Below are 26,189 nucleotides of genomic sequence, written 5' to 3' on the forward strand. Positions count from 1 at the left end.
CCATCTGATTCCTTTATTATCCACTGCAATATATTACCTTAGCATTTTTTACAAATTAATACTTGCAATTGGTTTTATTATTTAGAGTTATTCCTTAGAGCATATGTCTTGAAATGGAATTATGAGTTAAGATACTGTATTTCATTGTATCTTGCAACATATTTCAAGTGTGCTTTCCAAAAGGAAATTTCCAAATTTACATAAATTTAAATGGGATCAATGATGTATAAATGTATAATTTTTACCAAAGCATTGCCGACATTACTTATCATATTTAAATTTTTCTTTTTATTAGGTGAAAAATACTACTTCAGGGTCCTAATTTTCTATCATTTATTTATCTATTTACCTAGGCCTTGGGCATATTATAGTTTCTAAATTCATCTGTCATTTAAAGAGGTATTAGATAATGGGGAGGTAAAGGGGGTTGAAAATATCAACGTGGAATCCTTTATTTCAGGGAAATTTTTCTAAAGAACACTGGAATTAAGAAATAGATGAAAAATAACTTACCAATAGGTACTGGAGTAACTGGCAGAACAACATGAAATAAAAATATATTAACAGAGTTTTTGGATAAAAAATAGTTTCCTTCTTACTTTTTCCAATGTATTAGTAAAGAGATCTTTGGAAGACCCCAAACCTCCCCAAATAAAAACATCCATGATGAAATAAGAGGGATTAGCATTTCTTTTGTGGTACAAAAGTAGTTTCAGTCTGATGTAACTGGGTTCCTTATATTTCAATTTAGTACAAAGGCAGAGTAGGCTAGAACTTAAGTGCTTATGCCAATTGTTTTTCTTTCTCATCTAGTATGGAGGATTTAAATCCTGCAGAGAACTTTTAAACAATAGCAAATTTAAATGCTGATTGCAGTTATTTTCTTTCCTGTCCTTACACCTAAGATATCTTCCTGATTTATCCTCTTTTATTGGTACCTCCACATTTGTGATATCCCACCCTATATATCTTTTCCTGTTAGCTGTATGGCAAATTTTATTTATCATTAAAAGCTATTTGAAGTTGTTTTTAGAAAACAAAATGCTTCTTTTATATTTATTCTCTTAGTGAAATGTTTATTCTTTGTTGAGTAATTAACAACCCAGCAAGTTGCCAAGAGGGAGAGGAAATATTTATAAATACAAGCATGGAATGGAATTGGTCAGTTAGGAAAATTATCTCCTTACTTTGGGATCCCAATTTGTACCAGATTTATGAAAAGAAAAGAAACTTACTGATAGGTACTGCTACATGGGCTAAAATCCAAACACAAATTGTTAGTATAGGTTGACACTGATAACAAAATTGACATTGACAATAGTCTTACTGCTACTGTTTGCAGATAGGAATTTCTAGAATGAAAAGGGAAAGCAAGCTCTGGACCTTTGACATGAGTTACTTTGTCTCTCTTTTCCAATAGTAACACAGTCATTTTGAAAAAGTGGCAAAGAAGTTTCATTTTCCTTTTATCATGCAGTTTCTTTCAGAAATTGAAATACCACAGAGCTGGAAAAGCCTCATTTTCTACAAATTTTGCTTCCATTTTCATTCTACTCCCTTCTCTTATTGCTTATGTGTTTTCCCACTTTTCTCTGTCATTTCTACTTTATATTTAGTTGAAAATGTTTTTTGTTGATATCAGTAGAGCCAATCCAAGTAGATTGAATGTTAAGGTCTTTCATATTCAGAAAAGGATTTAACTAGTGGAGCCAACCCCAGAATTGATGAATAAGATATAGAACTTACCTGGCTCTTCTTGTTTTACTGCAAAAAAGAAATCAAATAAGTGAGTGAAAGATTTCTGGATGAACAGCAGAGTTATTTCTCAAACTTTATGCTAGAAGTTTTAGAAATAGGACTTCGAGGGACCACCAAATTCTGTATTTAGAATCAGTTCAATATGATGTGAGAATATCTTCAGATTGTTCTGCTAATGCCCTCTTAATTTGAGTGCCTTTTTGGAAAAAAAGGTTAAGAGTGGAATCATTGGGAGATGCTATTTCTTCCTTCTAGTTTCTCTGCTAATTCAAACTGTTCATTGACTGGTAAGATTTTTAAGTCACTTATATTTTGTTTTCTTATTGTTATTCCTCTCTTCCCATGACTTCTTTGAAATGATGGCATTGGTTTATCATGACCATTCATATGACTCTTGCTTTGCTAATTACCATTCATTATGTCAATTTGGGAAAGTTTTCTTTTTTCCCTATAAACATACTTGTCTTAGGGCTGGATGACCATATGTCTCACCATTTGACTGGGATGGAGGCACTGCTGGACCTTTAGAGTCTGGATTTGAATTCCAGCCTCTGTTGCTCATAATTGTGGGATCATAGGCAAGTTACCTAGTCTCACTATCTCATTCTCTTTGTAATAGCAATAACAATACTTATCTGATATAATGTATATGCGTATATAAAGCCCTGAGTACAGTGCCTGGCACATTGTAATTACCAAATAAATTTTATTTGGTACCATATTAAGTACCAATTAGTTTCAATTATAGCCTTCAAATGAACATTGATAGTTGAAAATGGAACAAACTACCGGAAATAGGAATAGAGAAACAAAAAATTAGAAGATGAGGAATGCTTACAATATTGATGAAGCACAAAGTCAGAAATATAACTCTTAAATCTTGATACATTCACATTAAAACAGAGCACAAAAGGGCCTCTAGATACCATAAAAAACATTTATAACAATATAATTGAGAGAAACATGGAACTTACTCTTAGATTTCTCTGGTCTTGCTTTAATAAAAAAGACAAATTAGTGTGGTTGTCTGATAAAACAGAAACACATTTTCACTGATGTCATTCTAGAATGAACATCATACACTGAACAATAGTGAAAAGGATTATTAAGCAGGGACCACTTTGCCTTGGGAATGTTCTAGAAGGAAGGATCCAGAGCTAGTGATGGAGCTCACTTTTCCTTTTTCCCTCTAGATCCCTGATTGTGTGAAGTCAGGAAATGTGTCATATCCCACTCTATTTTAGTTGAGCTACTTTCTTGGTCCTCCTTTGTCATTTTACTTTTCTAGTCTTCACCCACAATCTCTGTCTCTGCAGTCCTCACCATGGTTCCTTACTTGAATTGCCCACTCTGTCACTTTGGTGAGAGTAGGTTTTATTTCCTCTTCATTGAACTCCACACTTAGCATGGTCTCTGCAACAGCAGGTACTTAACAAATGTTTACTGAATCATGAAAGAGATTCTCCCTACTGTAGCCAGCATCAGAGTGCTCCTCCTTTCCCTCTGTTCTCTTCAAGCAACCACGAGGAAGATTTTGTGCCTTATAAGTGAAACAGGGATGGGGCATATGAAGGCATGCAGTGATCTCTGCTACAAGATTCATGAGGGTGAGCAAAAGAGATTGCTGGGAGAGTGGTGACTGTATGACATTCTGCGCCTAAACTCTAGAAAATTTTTAGTTGTAAGATTTTGAAAATTTGATCAGGCTAGGAAAAATAATTTCAATGGTTTTATTTGTTTTTTGTTTTTATTTCATAGAGGTGAAATAATAAATTTTTGGGGCAGCTTGTTCTTTTGTTCTAGAGAATCACTAGAAAGGGCTAGGTGTGAAAAAGCAAAGCAGGGATAATATGACAAAGTAAGATTTGAAAAGGAGTTATCTGATACACTATTACCCCAAGCAATCAAAATACATGTAAAAATGAAAATACCACACAGAAGAAAATTGTTTTCTAAGTATGAATTTGGGTTGCAATAATGGTGAAAACTATTCCTTCAGTGGGTAAAAATGTGTGTATGTGTATTCTTGTTCACAATTGACTAAGCAGCAATTTCACTGAAGTAGTGTTGTGAGGCTGCTATTTTGGGGCTCAGGTTATAAGTATCAGTATGAAAATTCAATTTTTCATTGAACACAACACCCCAAGGCACTTTGAGATGAGTGTTTTTTTCAGAAGGCAGCGCCTTGATAAAGAACGGCATCACTCATGGAAGTAAGTGGGGCTCCTTCAAATAGCCTCATGGACAGTGAATAAAATAAGAGGAACCAGAAGTTTGTTCTGGTAGACTAATGTGTAAGATTGTGTCATGACTCTCTGAGAGATTCTCAGAGCTTGGAGGACCAAGATACATTGCAAGAGAGGCTGGATCTTTTACAGGTGGACATATTGGTGATCCATAGCTAATGTTGCCATGATCACCTAGGTCCTTAGGACTTTACAGTATTATTGTCTCATTTGCTTTCTTTTTATTTTGAGATATTGTAAAAAATAATAATACCTCAGAAATCAATAATCATACTATCTATAATGTAACATTTGTCATTTTTGTTCACAATTTTTCTTCTAAGAAAGAAAATAATATAGGGATGCTGAAAACCCTTTGACTTGAAATGAACCACCCCAGGTTCATTTTCTTCCCTCAATTATGCATTCAGTGTGTATCCAATAATTTTTGAAGGTACTTTCATATATATGTCAATCCTTCAGCAATATGATGCATTGTTTCCATAATTTCATTTGTCTGTTTTATAGTTCATGGAATTTCTTTAAGGGGGTTATTGTGAATATCTTGTCCAATAGTCCATAGATTGTCATTTCTTTAGGGTCAGTCATTGGATTTTTTATTAGTTTCCTTTGATGGAGTCATATTTCCTTGATCATTTATGATTTTTGTGGCCTTGTGGTGGCATCTGCATTTGAGGGAGTAAGCACCACTTCTAGTCTTTACAGACTGAAGTTGACAGGAAAAACTCTCTGGCATTCAGGCCATAAGAGATTCTGGGTCTGCCCTCTTGGGCCATGTATAAGCTTGCTATTAGAGTTTTTGGGAAAGTAGGTCTGGTTCCTGGATTAGCAGGTAGGTAGGCCTATTTTTGGGTACATGGAAACCAGCCTTGTACCTGGGTCTGCTGGGTCAAGCCTGGGGCCTGTGTTCACTATGGTGGGCCTGGTCCTTGAGTCTGTGATGAAGGGATTGTGACCTGGCTCAGCTCAGACAGACCTAGATCCTGTGTCTACAGCTGCCAACCAGGCATTGGTAACCATTGGGCTGTTCCTAGCATCTGAGTCTGTGGAGTTTGGTCTCATACAAGGATGGGCTGGAGCCTGTCTTCATGGGAGTGGGTGTGGCAGCTGGGGCTGAGGGGGAAATGGCCTGGTGATAAGGTTATCCTGGAGCCTTGGGGATAAGTGGGGAGTCTGATTCATGTGAGTTCATCAGGAGCCTGATGCCATAGGATTCAACCAGTACATGCCAGAGTGAGCTGAGGACTCTCCTCCCATAATTGTATCTCTCTGTGCTGGACCAATTGTGCATGGAAGAGGGGTGATATGAGTAATATGAATCTATCCCTCCTACCTTCCTCAGTGGGTCTTTTCTTATTTCTGCGCTTTACCCAGGTTCTATAGCCTCTCATCTGGAATCCTTGGCTCTTGTGAAGATATTATTGCACATGGATAGTTATTCAAATTGATGTTCCTGGGTCAGACAAGTGCTAGAAATTTTGTTGCTGCAATTTTACTAATGCCACTCCTCATTAACCCCACTGATTAGTGTACTTCCACTGATTAGTTTATTCCTGTGCTAAGACCACATGTGTTCAATCAGTATTCTTTTTAAAACGACTTGATAATCAAATGAAATAACTAGGGTGAGCCTTCCCTCTTGAGAACACTATGTTTGTAAATATGTTATTTCTTCTTAGATTCTTTTTTTTCTTTTTCTTTTTTTATATAAAATTTTAAATGGATTATTTTATATAATTATATGAATTTCTTTTTATATGAATTATATGAATATTTTCTTTTCTTTTTTTATATGAATCTTTTTTATTTGAAAACAATCCTTTTGGGGATTTTTATTTGAATTTTATTGAATTGTAAATTGGTTGAGAGGAGAATTAACATGCATATTGTTATTGAATTTTCCTATCTTTGAAAATGGTTTATCTATTTATTCAGGTCTTATGTTTTTAAAAGGTATTGTCAAGAACTGGAGGCATAGTAAATACTGAGAAACATTTTCTCTTTCTCTCTTTAAGTTGTCATGCTTTCAGGGAGACATGATTCAGAACTGGCTCACAGAATAAAAGACATAGCAATGTCTATTGCAATCTACAAAGTTATAGTCAGTTTGCTCATTATTATCATTAGTGAATAAATGAATTCTGCATGATAATTATATATTGACAACAGTCATTATATATCTGTCTATATCAGCATTGTAAAAGTCGACACTTAAATTATTTCTATTAGGGAGCTGGCAATATAGAGCAAATGGGCTTTGGGTTTTATTTTAGGACCCAGTATATTGATCAATGTAAGAGTAGACAAGACCATTTAGATGGTTGGCCTGTCTTTCCTCCCTCCTTCCTTCCCACCCTTTCTTCCTTCCTCCTTACTTCTTCTCCTTTCCTTTCCCCTACCTGCCTCATTTCCCCATATTCTCTTTCAGTTTATTTCAGGTTACGAGATTTTTTCCATCTCCGGTAATATCAAGACTCAGGCAAAATTGCTGAACTGGCTAGGTTAAAAACAAGGTGTTCCATTTGACTTCTCAGTTAAATTGTCTTCCCTAGAAGAAAATACATTTTTTAGAGGTTTATTCTTATGTTTATTCTTGTAAGTTTTGTTTCTTTCGTGAATAGTATAATTTTGTTTTCACATTACATTTTCAAAATTGTTGTTGCTGGCATAAAAAATGTTTTCAGTGTTGTTTTTGCATTTAGTAACTTTGCTGACTTTATATTAAGTATTAGTAGTTCATTTTTTTGTAGTTTTTTAATGCAAATAATCAATAGTCTGAGAATAATAACGAACATCTCCCTTCTCTTTGTGTCTTTATAACTCTTATTTTTGTTTTGCTGCACAGGCTGGTATAAATTGGTAGCAGTAATCTTTTTTTCTTTTTTTAAAGATTTTATTTATTTAATCATGAGAGACAGGGAAGCAGAGACAGAGACAGAGGGAGAAGTACACTCCCTGTGGGGAGTCTGATGCAGGGCTCGATCCCAGGACCCTGGGATCGTGACCTGAGACAAAGGCGGACACTCAGCCAGGTGCCCCGGGAGTAGTAATCTAGTTCTTGATTTTGATTTGAATGGCAACGCTTCTACAATTTTGTTTTTTAGAATGATAAAGGAATAAATCTCCTTTATTAGATTAAGGATTTTTTTTTAAAAGATTTTATTCATGACACATACAGAGAGAGAGAGAGAGGCAGAGGGAGAAGCAGGCAGGGAGCCCAACGCGGGACTCCATCCGGGGTCTCCAGGATCAGGCCCTGGGCTGAAGGCGGCACTAAACTGCTGAGCCACCCGGAGTGCCCAAGTATGTTCTTATCTATTCCCTTTTAAGGAACTTTTTATTTCTTGCTAATAAGAGTTTTGATTAGGATTCTGTGTTGAATCTTGTAAAATATTTTTTCTTTATAAATGATCATACTTTTTTCTTCTTTTATCTATGAATTTAGCAAATTTATTGATAGATTTTCTATAATTTATATCCTGGTTATGAGGCATTAAAATTCAATATCACTGTGTTTATGATGAGTGTATCATTGTACCTTTTGTTTAGGATTTTGTATCTGTATTTCTAGGTAAAAGATGTCTATGCATTTTTTAAAAAAAGATTTTATTTACTTATTTATTGAGAGAGAGAGTGAGAGAGAGCACGAGCAGAGGGAGGGGCAGAGGGAGAAGCAGACTACACGTTGAGCAGGGAGCCCAATATGCGGCTCAATCTTGGGACTCTGGGAATATGACCTGAGTCCAAGGGAGACGCTTAAGTGACTCAGTCACCCAGGCACCCCTTAGCATTTTTTTCTTATACAATTGTTGCCTTGCCTTGAAATCAAGGAATCATAACATCATAAAATAAGCTGAAGTAGATTTCATTTCTTTCCTATTCTTTGGAACAGGAATTGCTTTAAAGTTATATACTTCTAGTCCTCAGTGGATGCTTTTGATTTGAGGATTTAAATCTCTTTTCTACTGGAATGTTGTTAATTACTATTTCTTAAAAATATTACTTGGTATTAATTCTCTGAATTCTCTGAATTCCTATTACACACGACCTTCTCATTACACCCAAGCATTGTTCTTTTCTTTAATATTTTTAATCTCTTCATCTTTGTGTACTCTTTTGAGAGATTTCCTCAGTTCTATCTTCCAGTTTACTCTTTTTAGATGTGATTAGTATAATACTTAACTATTACTGAAACAACTATATATTTACATACCATAAATATTAAAATATCATTTAATTATCTATTGCTTCAATTTCAGTAACAGTTTTTCATTTCTAAGATTTAAGCTTTGTTGTTTTTATCTACCTTTTCTTTTTCCGAAATACCTTAAAAAATATATTTTCTTTATCTTTTTTATGGATAGTCTTTCCTTTATTTCCCTTTAGAGAAGCCAAGACTTATCAAAACTCTAGCCTTTAGTTCCTCTTTGATGCTATACTAGCTCCACTATATGCTATATGCTGTATTATCTGCCTTATCTTTCAAGAAAATGAAAATTTTCTTTGAGAATAAAAATTTTCTCCTTAACTTCTCCAGTTAGGCTTTTGTTCCCATCTACCCTATCAGGATTACTGATGACTTCTGTCTTATAAAATCCAATGATCAATTCCCAGTCCAAAACTTTATTTCTCAGCAGTTCTTAATGTAATTATTCATTCATTCATCCTTTCTATCTTAAAATACTCTGAATTCTATGACACTCTCACCTTGTTTTTTTTCTTTCTGCTTACTTTATATGCCAGATATTTTTATGCCAATATTTTGGCATATACTTTATCAGATATTTCTCTTCTTTCCAACCTCAAAATTGATGTTCTTGAGCTCAATTCTTAGCCATCTATCTTTAATTGGTGATCTAATTTAGTCTAGTGGTTTTAAATGCTAACTATTTTGCTGATCACTGTCAAATTTATACTTTACCTGACTTCTCCCAGTAGCTTCAGACTCAAATATTTAATTGCTTTTTGATACACAGTATATGCTTGGATGGGGAACAAGATGTTGAGGGGGGCCCTTTCCTATTATCCCCAAATTGACAATTAGTATCAAAAATTTGAGAAAAAGAGTTTATAACCTCCCATCTCCTTCTTGACCCAGCTGAAGTGAGACAATCCCTCATGAAGAGACTGGCATAGCTGTGAAGTCTGTGTTCCCAGACACAATGGGGAGGGATTCCTAGAATTGTGCAAATGCATATCTGGTTCTCTCAGGTCTTAACAAATGGTGTCTAAATTAGTTCTCTGGTACCAAATGTGTCTTTCCTTTCAATCTAAATAAGAAAACAACTCTAAGGGGAAGGAGACTTAAGGCAATCTTCAGAGTTGTGAGTAGTTGACTAAGGAAAAGCGTTGTGGGGGAGGAAGGCATACTGATATCCTTTCTGAAAGCAAATGAGAAGGACTTCAAGAGATTTGCTTGCAAAGATTGGGATGTTTGTGGGACAGGATGTATAGCAACTTATCACTTGGGTAAATGTCTTCAAAGTAGATTTGCTGATTTGTTTATGACTATTTGAGCATTAGGAAAAGAAAATTGGAGAGAAGGAACAGTGCACAATGATGAGGATGCAGTAGAGCAACAGGTCTTCTTTTCTTTTTTCTTGTAGCAAGGAGGCTTGAGCTTCAGAAGGATTGAATGGGCATTGAAGCCATACTTATATAAGACAAACTAGATTTTAAACCAAAGACTAATAAGAGATTAAGAAGGGCACTGTAGCTTTTTATTTTTTTATTTTTTATTTTTTTTGCACTGTAGCTTTTTAAAAAAGGAGTCTATCCAGCAAGAAGATCTAACAATTTTAAATATTTATGCCCCTAACTTGGGAGCAGCCAAATATATAAATCAATAACAAACTTAAAGAAACTAATTGATAGTAACACAACAATAGTAGGGGACTTTACCACCCCACTCACAGCAATGGACATATCATCTAAGCAGGAGAGCAACAAGGAAATAAGGGCTTTGAATGACACAGTTGACCAGACTGCCTTAAAAGATATATTCAGAGCATTTTATCCTAAAGCAGCAGAATACACACTCTTTTCAAGTGCACATAGAACATTCTCTAGAATAGATTATATACGGGGTCACAAATCAGGCCTCGACAAATACAAAAATACTGAAATCATACCACTCATATTTTCAGACCACAATGCTATGAAACTTGAAGTCAACCACAAGAAAAAAAATTGGAAAAACCACAAATATATGAAGGTTAAAGAACATCCTAATAAAGAATGCATTAGTTAACCAGGAAATTAAAGAAGAATTTAAGGAATACTTGGAAGCAAATGAAAATGAAAACACAGCAGTCCAAAACGTTTGGGATGTAGCAAAGGCAGTCCTAAAAGGAAGCATATAACAATACATGCCTTTCGCAAGAAGCAGGAAAGCTCTCAAATGCATAACCTAACATTACACCTGAAGGAGCTGGAAAAAGAGCAGGAAATAAAACCTAAATCTAGCAGAAGGGAAATAATAAAGGTTAGAGCAGAAATAAATGATACAAAAAATTTTTTAAAAGATGGAATAGATCAATGAAACTAGGAGTTGGTTCTTTGAAAGAACTGACAAAATTGATAACCCCTTAGCCAGACTTATGAATAAGAAAAGAAAAGGGACCCAAACAATAAAGTCATAAAGGAAGAGGAGAAATCACATCCAACACTACAGAAATACAATTATGAGCGAATATTATGAGTAATTATATGCCAACAGATTAGGCAATATGGAAGAAATGGTTACGTTCTTAAAAACATATAAATGACCAAGACTGTATCAGGAAGATATAGAAAGTCTGAACAAATTCATAACCAGCAAAGAAATTGAAACAGTAATCAAAAATTTCCCAAAATAAGAGTCCAAGGCTGGATGGCTTCTCAGCAGACTTCTACCAAACATTAAAGAAGAGTTAATACCTATTCTTCTGAGACTATTCCAAAAAATAGAAATGAAAGGAAAATTTCCTAACTCATTCTATGAGGCCAGCATTACCTTGATTCTAAAACCAGACAAAGACTCCACTAAAAAGGAGAATATAGACCAATATCCCTGATGAACCTGGATGCAAAAGTTCTCAACAAGATACTAGCAAATTAAATCCAACTGTATATTAGAAGGATCATCCACCACAAACATGTGGGATTTATTCCTGGGTTGCAAGGGTGGTTTCACCTTGCAAATTGATCAACATGATAACACCACATTGATAAAAGAAAGGACAAGCACCATATCATCCTCTCAATAGATGTAGAAAAAGCATTTGACAAAGTAAAGTCTCCCTTCTTGATAAAAACTCTCAAGAAAATAGGGATAAAAAGAACATACCTCAACATCATAAAGGCCACATGTGAAAGACCCACAGCTAATATCATCCTCAATGGGGAAAAACAGAACTTTTTCCTGAAGATCAGGAACACAACAGGGATGTCCACTCTCACCACTGTTGTTCAACATAGTACTGAAAGTCCTAGCCTCAGCAACTGGACAACAATAAGATATAGAAGGCATCCAAACTGGCAAAGAAGGAGTCAAACTATTTGTAGACAACATGACCCTCTAAATAGAAAACCTGAAAGACTCCACCAAAGAATTTCTAAAAATTATACATAAATTAAGCAAAGTTACAGAGTATAAAATTAATGTGCAGAAATCTGTTGCATTTCTATACACCAAACAAAGCAGCGGGAAATCAAGGAATCGATCCTATTTGCAATTGCACCAAAACAATAACTTATCTAGTAATAAATCTAACTAAAGAAGTAAAAAATCTATACTCTGAGAACTATAGAACATCTATGAAAGAGGACACAAAGAAATGAAAAAACATTCCATGCTCATGGATTGGACGAACAAACATTGTTAAACTGTCTATATTACCCAAGCAATCTATACATTTAGTGCAACTTCTATCAAAATACCACCAGCAATTTTTACAGAGTTAGAACAAGCAATCCTTAAATTTGTATGGGACTACAGAAGACCTCAAGTAGCCAAAAACAATTCTGAAAAAGAAAAAAAAAAAAAAAAAACTGGAAGCATCACAATTCCAGACTTCAAACTATATTACAAAGCTGTAGTCATCAAGACAATATGGTACTGGCACAACAGCAGACACATAGGTCAATGGAACCAAATAGAGAACCCAGTAATGGACCTCAACTATATGGTCACTAATCTTTGATGAAGCCATAAAGAATATCCAATGGAGAAAAAGACAGTCTCTTCCACAAATGGTATTGAGAAAGCTGGACAGCTACCTGCAGAAGAATGAAACTGGGCCACTTTCTGACACTACACACTAAGATAAGTTCAAAATGGATGAAGGAGGGCACCTGGGTGGCTAAGTAGTTGAGTGTCTGCCTTCAACTCAGATCTTGATCCCAGGGTCCTGGGATCAAGTCCCATATCAGGCTACCCTCAGAGAGCCTGCTTCTGCTTCCTATGTCTCTGCCTCTCTCTCTGTCTCTCATGAATAAGTAAATAAAATCTTTTTAAAAATGGGTGAAAGACCTAAATTTGAGACAAGAAACCATCAAAATCATAGAGAAGAACAGAGGGAGAAACCTCTTTGACCTTAGCCATAGCAACTTCTTACCAGACACATCACCACAGGCAGGGGAAACAAAAAAATGAACTATTGGAATTCATCAGGATAAAAAAACTTCTGCACAACAAGGGATACAATCAACAAAATTAAAAGACAGCCTACAGAATGGGAGAAGATATTTGCAAATATCTGATATTTGCAATATATCTGATAAAGGGTTAGTATCCAAAATCTACAAAGAACTTTAAAAACTCACAATCCAGTTAATAAATGAGCAGAAGACATGAATAGACACTTTTCGAAAGAAGACATCCATATGGCTACAGACACATGAAAAGTTGCTCAGCATCACTATCATTAGGGAAATACAAATCAAAATTACAATGAGGTACCATCTCACACCTGTCAGGATGGCTATAATTAACAACACACAAAAACAACAGTTGTTGGTGAAGATGGAGAGAAAGGGGAAGCCTCTTGCACTGTTGGTGGGAATGCAAACTGGTGCAGCCAATCTGGACAACAGTATGGAGGTTCCTCAAAATGTTAAAAAGAGAACTACACTGTGACCTAGCAATTACACTATCTAGGTATTTAGTCAAAAGGTAGAAATATACAGATTTGAAGGGATATATGCACCCTGTATACCATGCTGTTTATAGTAGCATTATCAACAATAGCCAAACTATGGAGAGAGCTCAAATGTTTTTTGACTGATGGATGGATAAAAAGTATATGGTATATATACACAATGGAATATTACTCAGCCAGCAAAAAGAATGAATTCTTGCCATTTGCAACAACATATATTGAGCTAGAATGTATTATGCTAAGTGCAATAAGGCAGTCAGAGAAAGACAAATACCATATGATCTCACTAATATGTGGAATTTAAGAAAGAAAATAGATGAACATATGGAAAGGGGGTAAAGAAAAAAAAGAGAGAGGGAAACAAGGCATAAGAGATTCTTAATGATAGAGAACAAACTGAGGGTTGATGGAGGGAGGTGGATGGGGGATTGGCTAGATGGGTAATGGGTAGTAAGGAGGGCATTTGTTATGATAAGCACTGGGCATTGTAAGGGATGAATCACTGAATTTTACTCCAGAAATCAATATTGCACTGTATGTTAATTACTTAAATTCAAATTTTAAAAGGTGACATATATTATGATACGAAAAAAAACTGAGGTTGCTGGATAAGGTAAATGGGTGGTGGACATTAAGGAGGGCACTTGTAATGAGCATTGGGTGGTGTTATATGCAAGGGATGAATCACTAAATTCTGCCCTTGAAACTAATACTACACTATGTGTTAACTAATATGAATTTAAATAAAATCTTGAAACAAAATAAAGCAAAACAGACATAAAAAAAAAAAGAGGACATCCAACCTTGAACTTTTGAGTTGGTATCTTACTCAACTTCATGCTACTACCGTCACCAAATAGGTGACGGTAGTAACAGACTATGAGGTATATATACTGTGAGGAGTGAACTGAGGGGCTCCAGAATAGGCTATACTAGAGTTAGTACTCTCACATCAGGGACTGTGCAGTAGAGTCCTCAGAACTGGGCAAGTTCTTGCAGATTCCATCAAAGAACTCAACATAAATTCTACAAGACATTTGATTGCCTACTCTAAATAACATTGAAAGGCAACCAGTCTCATGTCCTCAGAAAAAAGGACTGCAACTAACAGAGAAGGTAATTTGCATGCTTAATGAAGTGAAATTCATCTTTCTAGCCTCAGCTCAGTGGGAACTGTAATCAAGGAAGGCGGACAGAAAGGAGAAGGAGACTACACTTCTTCCCTATTCTGAGTCAGCGGGCTTAAGACTGACTGCTAAAATGGAGTATTTCAAGAGGAGTGGTTGGAGGATTTTTAATTATTTATTATTTATTTTTTTTAAAAGATTTTATTTATTTATTCATGAGAGAGAGAGAGAAGCAGAGACACAGGCAGAGTGAGAAGCAGGGTCCACGTAGGGAGCCGGTTGCGAGGCTTTATCCCAGATCCCGGGATCATGCCTCAAGCCAAAGGCAGACAGACGCTCAACCGCTGAGCCACCCAGGCGTCCCAGATTTTTAATTATTTACAATGACTAGAGAATTATGGGTTCTACCCCAAATGTATATACAGGGAAGAGACTGCCTAACCTACTGAGTGCAAACTTTTTAATAAACTAGTCATAAATGTCCAAGTGTTTTGCACAAGTGCAAAACTGAGGTCAAGATTGCCTCTAAATCTGTCCTTTTTCCCATCTATCTAGATTGGTAGATAGCCCCATTTTTCTTGTTGCTTTGGCCCCAAACCTGAAAATAACCCTTAGTTCATTTCCATTTAAACTCACAGACTTAACAGCAGAATCTGTTGGTTCTACCTTAATAATACATGGAATGTGAAGACTTCTCCCCACCTCCACTCTGATCACTTCTTCTCTTGAGCTCCTGCCCATGTCTTCCCAGTTAATCCTCCACATAGTAGCCTTTGTTATGAAATTATGAAGCAGACATAACTCCCTGTTTAAACCCATTAGTGGACCTTCATTATAGGTAGAGTAAAATCTACCATTTTAACCAAGGGCTACAAGCCTCAAATGTGTGGCCCCTGTTTCTCTGACCTCATCTCCTATCATCCCTCTTCTTTCTTTTTATCTCTCTAGGCTAGAGTATGCATCCTTACAGCAGACCCTACATCCTTGTTCTTTTGCCTGGAACACTCTTTTTCCTCTCTATATGCCATCTTTCTCTAGTCTCTTCTCTTACTATGCTTATATTTTTTATGGCATTTATCTGAAAGATATATATTGATTTGTTATTTGATTGTTTTTATTTCAAAATATAAACTTCTTGAATGCAGTGGCTTTCCCCCCCCCCACTATTATATTCTCAGTGTAATACCTGGCCTAGAATAGGCACCCAATATATTTTTGTTAAATGCATTAGTGTCTTTAAAGATTTAAAATTTTGAATGCCTGGGTGGCTCAGTTGCCTTCAGCTCAGGGCGTGATCCTGGGGTCCAGGATCGAGTTCTGCATCGGGTTCCCTATGAGGAGCCTGCTTCCCGCTCTGCCTATGTCTCTGCCTCTCTGTCTCTCATGAATAAATAAATCTTCTAAAAAATATTTAAAATTTATTATTTTAGTCCTCTTCAGATTGCTGCAGCTATATTTCTATGAGTTGAAATTCTCCAATTTGTTGTGGCTTATGTCATTCATGTGGTGCTGAGTTTCCTCATACATTTCATAATTTTTTTTCGTAGTCTCTTATTCTTTGAGAATTATCTTTGTGGATGTTTTATCCTGTGAATATTCTGTGCTGGTTCCCTTCTTGTGGGGAGTTTTGTGGTTGCTGTTGCCTTAGCTATCAGGGTACAGCATCACCAAACCAAATTTCAGCTGTTTTGGCTTGGGATTCCTGCAGTACATGGATGGCACACTTCCAGCAGGGCTTTGAGCCCTGAGCAGATGTAGGTCTGGTGTCCTACATGCAGATGCATGATGGAGTCTGCATGTGACTCCGTTTTCATGGTTATGACAGGTAGGCGAAGATATTTTGGTTCTTTTCCTTGGACAAACAGGAAAGTTTTGCTTCTAGCTTTGCTCAGGGAGTCTCAATTCCAGTTCTCACCATGCTAGGTTCTGAAATCATTCTACCCTCCTGCCTCTCTTTATTTATGCTTAAGTTTAGCTGTGTAGTTTTAATAGTAATAATAAAAAAAATATAGCAGCCAAAACCAAGCCAGCCCGAAAGAAGTTAGTGTATTCTTATTTCCTTTAGATACCTGTTTATCTCCTCCTAATCTCTTGAGTCTTGGATTTTAAAATCTCTTTCATCCCACCCTTTCTGGTGTCCCCACTGAAAAGAACACTAAATTCTTCACTTTTAGTTCTGGATTATAGTTTCCATCTGCAAAACCGATAGTGCCTTCTGCTGAACTCAGGTGTTCCCAATTACAGGGCTTGTTCCCAAACATGGACATCTGATGTATCCAGCATCATCCTTGGGTCTACACCATTGGCCCTGTTGACTCAGTATTTTCATCTGGCAGTGAGACTAGTTAGTCAGCCTCCTTGTTCAGGATTCAGAAAGAACATGTAGAATGTCTATGTTAACAGTTTCAATTCTCCCTCCTCAGATACCAATCTTTGTGTCCTAACATTATTGCAGTTATTCAGAAGTATTATAAAAATATAATCAGAATGTGTTTAGTTGGAAATAGAGGGGTGTATAAGCAGTCTGTTAGGGTGATCCAGTTGTATATCATATTTTAAAAATTGGGAAATTTTATCTAACATCTGGATTAAGTCAGATGCTTTGGCAAGTCTAGATCTGCATTCTTGCATGGAGAAATTGGCTAGAACTGAGCAGCAGCTACCCTTTTTAGACTGTACATGATCTTTCCACTGTTCCTAGGTGATGTGCCTTACCTACTCAATTAGTAGTCTTGACAAGAACTTTGGGCTTTAATAGTAATGTAATTTACTTTCAATCTGAGGAACCTCAAGGGATATTGATATTACATAAAAATCATTTGTAACACAAGTATGAGGACCAGATTTAAATTATGGAAAATTAGGACATAGTGTGAAAGGTGGTATCATGAATTCTATGTTAAAGATCATTATTGTCAGTACTTGATCTGGCTTAAATACTGAGTTACTGTTGGTCTGTTTCCTAGGAAATTGAGTTAATAAGTAATGGGAACTCCTACAGTTATGAATTAAAAAGATTATCTGGCAGTTCTAATCTGGATGACTTTGGGTAATGTGAAAACAAAAAAATATGAGAAACATGAATCTCAATCTTTTGTGCCCTTTAGAAATAGAATATCTGTGCTTGGGAAAAGTCTCACATTTGACAGATTGATAAGTAAAGAACTTACTTGAGGTTCTCTGTGAAATCACTAAAAAATAAGCAAAGAGAAATCCATGTAATTTTTCTTAAATAGAAAAAATATAGTATTATCTAATATTTTCCACTGGTGTCTCTGAGGGAAGGACTTGAGTAGACATAAGAAGAAAGCATGCTTTGAGGAAAGGTCTATCTCCATTTAAACATCATTTTGGAATTCCTGTCTGTCTCTCAAAAATTTTGCCTACCTCTGTTATTTATATTTTCAGGGTTTGTTGTTCATGTTGCTACTCAACTCCTTTTCTTTTAATCAGTATTTTCTTAAATTATCTATAATGTAGGGGAAGCTGTATAGTAAGGAAGCAAGAGAGCAATGAGAAACTCAAATCACTTTAACAGAATGAAGTCACTTAGACTTTCAAGACCAGAAAACCATAGTGGAGAAACAGATATAATACTTACTTATGGGAGGCAGGGGCACACCTTAAAAAAACAAATTAGGTATCAGTGAGTAATTGTTTGAAAGGAACAAGTATCCTTCTAGGGAAGCATATTTGTGTGGGGGAAGAGGCTTGGTAGTAACACAGCTCTTGGTTCAAATTATGGTTCAGTGAACTGTGTTCTTGGACAAGTATGTGCCCCTGGTTTCTTAGCACTTGCAAAGAAGTACAAGGTCCAAGAGGTCTTGGATTTACTCCAAGAATCAAATGGGAAATGATGTAGTTAAATCACCTATATAGTTCTTATCACTGAGGAGATGCAAAGTAAACAAATGTTTGAAATTAAATAAATATGTTTACTTCACAGGATAAGCAGAAGGCAAAGGAAGGTGACAGCTATGAATCTTAGGCTACTACACAGGAGTTAGAAATGAGTAGGGCAGGAACAGGTCCATAGGCCTTATAGAAAACATTAACAACAAAAAAGAATTTAAAAAACAAACAAACTGAACTTACCTCTGGGCATTGAAAGTGGTGGGCCAGCTGAAAGAGAAGTATTTTTGCAAGCCTTTTCTCTCCCACTCTTTTTTTCCTCTTAGTTTGGAGAGTTCTTTTTTATCAAGTCATTATAACAATAGGGAAAATGTTCCCTTTGGTCTTTATTTAGTTTTAATATAAATTGAAGGATTTTAACTTTTCAAAAAGCATTAGTAACCATGAAATTTGGCCATGGGAAGGCAGGTGGTTAAGGAAATACATACCCATGCCCAGAAACCCCAGGACAGCTGGGGAAAGAAGTTATAGGACCCCACAGTGGAGGAAACATGGAAGGACTTACTGAGGGCAGGTGGAACTGATCCGGCTGAAAAACAGAACAGAGAAAATTATCTCCTTTTCCTTTCTTCTCCATTCATTTTGTTTTTCAATTTGTGAAATATCTTGTAACATGTCATTTTTAACTGCTGGGAAACCCTCCCTTCTGATCTTTATTTTTTTATGCAAATCGTGGAATTTGAATTTTTTCCATAATTGTTAAAAAGCTAAGAGAATTATTGGTGGTGTGAATACGAGATGTCTAAGAAACAGGAACTTCAAGCCTCTAAAATCCCAAATGGCTAGGGAAATTTTCCTCAGATATCTTGGAATTCAAATGTAGAAAAACAGACTGAGTAGGAAGTCCAAGTGAAAAACTGTTTTAGAAACTTCTGATCCCCCTCTTTCTCTTCCATTGTTTTCCCCTTTTCTGTAGACAGCCTCTTGTTGGTGGTCTTTGTAACTAAGCAAAATTTTTTTCTCCCTTGTTTATATAAATCAGTAGTGTTAGAACTTTCAAAAAAAAAAAAAAAAGAACTTTCTAGTACATTATTAATAACCCAGAGGGACTTTGATAATGAAATAGCAAGTGGCCAAGAGGTACCTCAAACTCTTTGGATGCCAACATGGCCAAATAGATACTCTTGGACCACACTAAAAACCAATCAGTCCCCATGACAGAGAATGAAATGAACATACAGACTTACTGTTTGTCTGAGGTGTTGATCCTACTGAAAAATAAGCAGAAAGACTTCTTATTGCCCCCTGCTTATTTACTCCCTTATTCATTTTTTTTTCTATCGGTAACTTTTCTAGTCACATAACTGCTTGAAAAGTTTTTCTGATCAGGAGTATTTGAACTTTCCAGAAAACTTACAATCATCTGGTGTGTTCAGGTTGATGGAGAAGCAAAAGTTAAGAAAATAGGAATTGCAAGTTGTTGTACTGGAAGTCAAATTCCAATAGACATTGCTGGACATTGTTAAATGCACAGCAGAGACAAATAAACAACCTACTAATTGCTCATGTAGATAACCCACCTGGAAAACAGATATATTATCTGTATCTTTGTTTTTCCTGTTCATTTTTTCTACTTCTATATGGAAAGTCCCTGACAATCTTTAAACCATGGAGAAATTTTTTTCTCTGCTCTTTAATTTTTAGGTGACTCAGTAAACACTTTAAAACTTATTAATAAGCTAGTGGAATTCTAAGTAATGGAAAAATAAGGGTCAGGGAAATAGGAGCTTTAAGCTATTGCTATCCCAATATGGATGGATAAATTTTTGTTTAAGTGGATCCATTGGACACTGCTGGAGATAATTGAGTTCCATCATGAAGGGAGATAGTCAAACTTACAAGAGGATCTTGTAGCTGAAAAACAAAGAAAAAAATCAGCATGGAAAGGCTGGTGAAAGAGGAATTCGTTTTCTTGGTAGGGAATATCAAAAATGTTCATGGAGGGTGGATCAAACCCTTATAGATATTGTTGTGCACTGTGCTGGAGAACAGTTGCCATCATGCCTTAGGGGATTCTGTCTCCTGCTTCCTCTGAGAGCCTTCAGGAAAGAGAGATGATTTATCTCTTCCCTTTTTGCAGTGAGTGGTAACTGCTTAAAGTCCTATAGGAGATTGCTAATTTAAACTGTGCTGCTTTTACTTTTCTACTCCCTATTCTATTCTGTGCAAACTTCATTCATTCATACAAATGTTCTCCCCCCACCCTTGTTGACAAGTCACAATAAGCATCAGATAGTTTCCTCTGGTATTTTCATGTAATATTAAGTATTAATATTAATACTTAATATTAAATAGGGTTATCAAGTAGGGTTTGTATTCCACTTCATTCATTCATTCATTGGGATGGATGCAGTCAGGTAATGGAATAAGCAAGAGACTGAGAAACATGAACATCTATACCCACAGGATAGAAGCAAAGGATTCCAGACCTGGAGGAAGCCAAAGGCAACTACTGTTTAAGAACAAGTATGGAACTTACTAGTCGTTTCTGAAGTTTCAGCTGGTGGAAAAATGGTAAAGAAAGAAAAGGGAGAAATCAGGGTGTGTAGAATGAAGAGAACTCAATTCTCCCATGATGGTTTGAGAAGAGTAACTACAGAGAAGATGCAGGGAACTCTTGTTTCCCTAGCTCATTGCACATAGCTCAGTGCAATGTCTTGATTTAGGTCCCATCTTTGTGTTTCACATTCTCAGACCGGCTTCTACTTGTCTGGGGCAGGAGAGTAGCTGTCCTTCCTTTCCAGTCTTTCCAGGGGAATAAATGCTTGAAATTTCTAGAGGTTCATAATATCTTAAGCTTGTACTTCTATGTACTTCTATGTACTTTTGTCATTCTCATTTTCATTTATTTCTTTTCCCTATCTAACCTTTTAGCTAATTTGAAAGTTTTCTTCCCACCTTTAAAAAAATTTTTTTTAGTAGTCCTATTTGGAGCACCCATTTTTGTTAATTAAAAAGAAATAACTAGGGCAGCCCCGGTGGCACAGCGGTTTAGCGCCGCCTGCAGCCCGGGGTGTGATCCTGGAGACCCGGGATCGAGTCCCACATCAGGCTTGTTGCGTGGAGCCTGCTTCTCCTTCTGCCTGTGTCTCTGCCCCTCTCTCTCTCTATGAATAAGTAAATAAGAAAAAAAAAAAAAAGAAATAACTAGTATATTTTGCATTTTCTTCAAATCATCTGTAATTTAGGGGAAAGCTAGGAAGGAATACATGTACTACAATTTTCAGTTATACATTACTGTATGTTTTAAGTGTTTACACATAGGGAGAGGGAATTAAGCAGGGGAGAAAAGGGAAATGGAATCCATGTACCCATATGGATTCTCAAGCACATGGTAGCTAATTGGGGACTTTAAGCCAGATGAGACCCTTCCGTTAGGCCCAGTGAGATCCTCTGAGATGAGCAGACTTATGATTTCTCCCTTATAAGAATTATAAGAACTTCCAAGGCTGTACGTCTTGGTGATAATTAAGAGTACCTAAAAAGGAGGCTCCAATTTAGGTGGATAGGGGATAAATGATGGATCATGTTTATTCACAAAGGAAGGTATTTAGAACCAGCATTTAGGGCAGGCACCATCCAGTTTTAATGATCATAGTATGATTGTGTGGGAGACTGCCTGCCCTTTCCAGGTTTTGAGTTCCTTTCCCCAAGATATTGTAGAACTGTAAACTCCATGGCACCAGAGATTAACCAAATCTATCTCTTTTCTTCATGACTTTATCCCCAAGCCTCAGTTCAGTTCCTGATACAGGAGCTCAGCTAGTTGAAGGAATGTTTGAGTACATCTGATTTGCTTTCTGATAGTATCCTCTTGTTTGGCTTAAACTTTGGAATGCTGTCACTTAATTTGCACTCTCAGAATTTCCAATGGCCTGAGGTTTGTTTGATATTCTGGAATTTGACACTGGTTTTGCCCTAGCTAATCACAATATGAGCTTACCCTTCACTCTTTCACTTATAGTTTGTAGTTGCCTGATGCACCTGCCAGTTCCTGTAATTGCAGCCCACCTACCATCATATCCTGTTCCCTGAAGCTCTGTGTGTCTGGGTGTGTGTGAGTGTGTTGGGTGTTTGGGGTAAGTGGGCAGGATAAGACATGAGGAAAGAGAAGACTTTGGGAGAGAAAATTGGGGAACTCAGTGTGACTAGATCCTTAGTAGTATTCCCTGATATACTTTACCCAGGAAACTGGGAAGAAAACTGATAAGACCTCAGTCTATTTAAATTTTATTTTTTTCCTTCTTTTACATTTATCTTTAAAATTTGCTTTCCTTTTTTTCATTTTCTTTACACTCATTATCTCTGTTGTCTTTGAGTAGGCTCTTTATGAACTACAAAGTACCTCAGAAGCGAAAGCTACCCTTTCTTTCTTTCTCTGTTACTTCAGAAAATTCTACATTATTACAGAAGGCATTATGACCATTACTGGGGACATTTTCTTACTTTTTTCCTAAAAAAACAAAACACAATCCTGGAGAACTCCCAGCAAATAGGAACTGAGGTGCATGAAAACATGTATAAAACTGTTGTCTTTATAGTAATACATACATTTGGGACAGGGGACAGGCCCTCTATACACTGTAGAAGATCAAAGAACACCAGAGGAAAAAGATAGATAAGGGACTTACCACTGGTCCCAGTATATTGCACTAAAAATAGAAACAAACATAAATTACTCTGGTTGTTGAACATGATAAACACACAAACCACTGAGGTTTTCCAAAGGAGAGCAGTTAGATAGCAGTTAGCTTCCCAGAATTACTAAATCCCAATCTTCAGAATTAAATATTTTATTGGACTATATCCTTGCCATAAGATCAGACTGTCCTCCAGGAGACTTGTAATCCTGTTTCAGTTGGAAGACAAACCATTTGATGCTCGCCTTTCACTACTACGGGTGTTTGAAGTGAAATCGTTGTTATATTCCTTTACCTCCGTTTTCCTCATCTTTTTTCTCTTCTGTCACTTTTTTTTACTCTCTTGGCCATCCTCCTTTGTCTTCGTTCTTGTTTCTTATGTCCTTTCCCAGATTCTATTTCATCTTTGCTTTGGAACACTTTGTATAATGTATACCGATAGACCACTATAATTATTATTAGAAAAATGTTACGCTGCCTATTACGAATTTGAGTAACATATATACGTTGATTATATATATATATATATATATATATATATATATATATATATATATATATATATACAACTTACCAATAGGTCCTGGAGTTTGCACTAAAAATAAATCAAAATTGGCATGTTAGTATGAGTGTTTGGATGAAAAATAAATTTTTCATTAATTTTATTCTGGGGGTGGGGCTTTGGGAAGTAGAGTAGGGGAGAAGTGATAACAGTAATAAGAACATTAGGGAGAACTAATCCAGGTATGATCCATACACCAAAAGAGATATTTAGCATATATTGCAATTCAGCCTGAGATGAGGGTCTCTCTAGAATCCTTGTCAACCTAGGAGAGGTTAGAGACATTAAAGGTTGAAGATACTGCTTTTTAAAAAAGTTTTATTTATTGATTTGACAGGAGAGAGAGAGAGAGAGAGACCACAAGCAGGGAGAGTAGCAGAGGGAAAGGGAGAAGCAGACTCCCTGTCCAGCAGGGAGCCTGACATGAGGCTCGATTCCAGGACCAAAGGATCATGATCTGAGCTGAAGGCAGATGTTTAACTGACTGAGCCACCCAGGCACCCCAGATACTGCTTTTTAAAGGGACCATCCTTGTACTAAAATATTTCTGACCAACTAATATGCTTTAGGATAGGCATGAAGGTAGGAGCTAAGGATGCAGTCTTCTCACAGCTTCCAGCTTACTGACTACTGCTTTGATCAGCTTGATTGTCTCTGGGCAAAGGGTCAACAAAACCTTCAATTTTTAATGAGAATTTGGCCTTCAGTTGATTTTCCAGTTCTGATTAAACCTGCTTTCTTACTTGGCAACGTTCTTTTTATCAAAAATGATCCTTGGGGTGTCTGGGTGGTTCAGTCAGTTAAGCATCTTTTTTTTTTTTTTTTTTAAGATTTTATTTATTTATTTATGAGTGACACACAGAGAGAGGCAGAGACATAGGCAGAGGGAGAACAGGGAGCCTGATGTGGTACTTGATCCCGGGACTCCAGGATCTCGCCCTGAGCTGAAAGCAAATGCTTAACCGCTAAGCCACCCAGGTGTCCCAGCATCCGACTCTTGATTTCAGCTCTGGTTATGATGTCAGGGTTGTGAGATGGATCCCCACGTTGGGCTCCATGTTCAAAATAGAGTCTGCTTAAGACTTTCTCTCTCTCTCTCTCCTTCTGCCCCTCCTCTACTCTCTCTCTCTCTCTCTCTCTCAAATAAATAAACAAACAAACAAATAAATAAATTTTAAAAATAAAAAGAAGAATGATCCTTGGTTGGTAGAAAGCCATATTTTTGGGCTTCCCTGAATGTAGTGACCATGTATTTGGGCATGTTTCTTATAGGATCCCTGAAGGTTATGTATGTAGAGCTCTTATAGGATATTTTGGCTCCTGAGGCTTCTATGTTAAGGCAGCTCCTCTATGCAGCCTGTGCAAGGTCAAAGACTAGTTCCTAGGTGGCTCTGTAGATACTTGCATAGACCACTTCTAGGACTACTGCCACAGAAGAGAGATGGTTGATGCTACCCTGGTGGCAAGCTGTGTTTCCTGTCTTAAGTTCCATTGAGTAGCATGGTGAAGGCTGGGATCATCTTGTGAGTCTGCCTAGTTAGTTGAATCTAAAAAGACCAGCCTTCCTTCCAGTGGGCATTGCGGTGTCTCTCTTCTCCATAGCTCCTTACTTCATGGCACTCATCATGGGAAATACCCCAGTTCTAACCCATAAGCCCCAAAAAGCTCTGATTTTTTTTTCCTGTGTGAAAAAGCTAGAAGGTGGCTTACCAGTTGTGGATATCTTGGGCCATGAGTGTAGACAAGCTAGAAATTTAGGTATTTTGTAAAAGTAATTTAATGTTTGCTTTTATTGTATCTATAAAAAAATTGCCCTTGATTCTGGAGTAGAACTCCTAGGACATCTGCCCTTTGGTATAAGCCACTAAATCTTTAGACAGATAATCATTTCAAATATGATTTTGTTTTGTTTTCCTATATTTTTTACTCTTTTTCCACTTTTAATATGTGACTCCTATAGCCTTCCTTTTCTTCTCTTTCTCAGCTTTATTTATATTCATTTACTCTTTTTCTTCTCCTGCCTCCAACTCAATCTTTCTCCTTCCAATTTTCTTCCTACTTTTGTTCTTTTTAAACTCTTGATTTTTCTCTTTTCAGCATGTATCTTCATTCTCTATTACTCTTTGTATTACATTTTCTCTCACTTCCTCTCCTCATAAGGTCTTTTTATCCCCAAATTTTAATATTACAAGTTCATTTCTAAAAAACATTTTGTTTATTTATTCATGAGAGACACACAGAAAGACAGAGGCAGAGACACAGGCAGAGGGAGAAGCAGGTTCCATGCAGGAAGCCTGATGTGGGACTCGATTCCGGGACTCCAGGATCGCACCCTGGGCCGAAGGCAGGAGCTAAACTGCTGAGCCACCCAGGGATCCCCTATAAGTTTATTTAATTCCTAACTAATAACCTATTAGAACACTCAAAATGGTAGTGGAAAGAGCTCAAGAGTCAGCACAACTTCAGTCCTGATTTCATTATTAACTATCCTCCTTCCCTTATTTTTTTAGGAATAACTTCTGAACCTCAATTTTTCATCTTTCAAGATGGGTATAATATCTGTTATCCACCACCATTGAAATGCTGTGAGGCCCAACAAAATAATGCATAGGAGAGTTAGAAATCCATTATAAGAATCACATGAGGAGTGTTCACTTCAGCAGCACATATACTAAAATTGGAATGATACAGAGAAGACTAACATGGCCCCTGTGCAAGGATGACACACAAATTCATGAAGGAATTACACAAAGAATGACTAGTTACAGATACAGGACTTGTATTCATTCTGTCAGGCAAATATG

General features: G+C 36.6%; 1 protein-coding gene and 1 non-coding gene across 2 annotated transcripts in view; one reads left to right on the forward strand and one right to left on the reverse strand.

Moving 5' to 3' along the window:
• TSBP1 (testis expressed basic protein 1) overlaps positions 1-26,189 on the reverse strand; it is a 155,717-nt gene that overhangs the window by 117,451 nt on the left and 12,077 nt on the right. Inside the window, exons 9-21 of the mRNA XM_049091970.1 lie at positions 23,398-23,418; positions 22,815-22,835; positions 20,663-20,683; positions 20,023-20,037; positions 19,371-19,394; positions 18,689-18,712; positions 18,367-18,393; positions 17,873-17,893; positions 17,442-17,462; positions 2,733-2,753; positions 1,747-1,764; positions 1,236-1,256; positions 514-531 (exon numbers count right to left, since the gene is read on the reverse strand). Of these exons, the coding sequence (XP_048947927.1) occupies positions 514-531; positions 1,236-1,256; positions 1,747-1,764; positions 2,733-2,753; positions 17,442-17,462; positions 17,873-17,893; positions 18,367-18,393; positions 18,689-18,712; positions 19,371-19,394; positions 20,023-20,037; positions 20,663-20,683; positions 22,815-22,835; positions 23,398-23,418 (273 nt within the window). The remainder of the gene's footprint in view (positions 1-513; positions 532-1,235; positions 1,257-1,746; positions 1,765-2,732; positions 2,754-17,441; positions 17,463-17,872; positions 17,894-18,366; positions 18,394-18,688; positions 18,713-19,370; positions 19,395-20,022; positions 20,038-20,662; positions 20,684-22,814; positions 22,836-23,397; positions 23,419-26,189) is intronic.
• On the forward strand, positions 26,033-26,140 carry LOC112641889 (U6 spliceosomal RNA). The gene has a single exon (XR_003124875.3). It is a non-coding gene; the product is annotated as a U6 spliceosomal RNA (small nuclear RNA).

This window comes from Canis lupus, chromosome 12 (assembly GCF_003254725.2).
Source record: "Canis lupus dingo isolate Sandy chromosome 12, ASM325472v2, whole genome shotgun sequence".
NCBI classification, from domain to species: domain Eukaryota; kingdom Metazoa; phylum Chordata; class Mammalia; order Carnivora; family Canidae; genus Canis; species Canis lupus.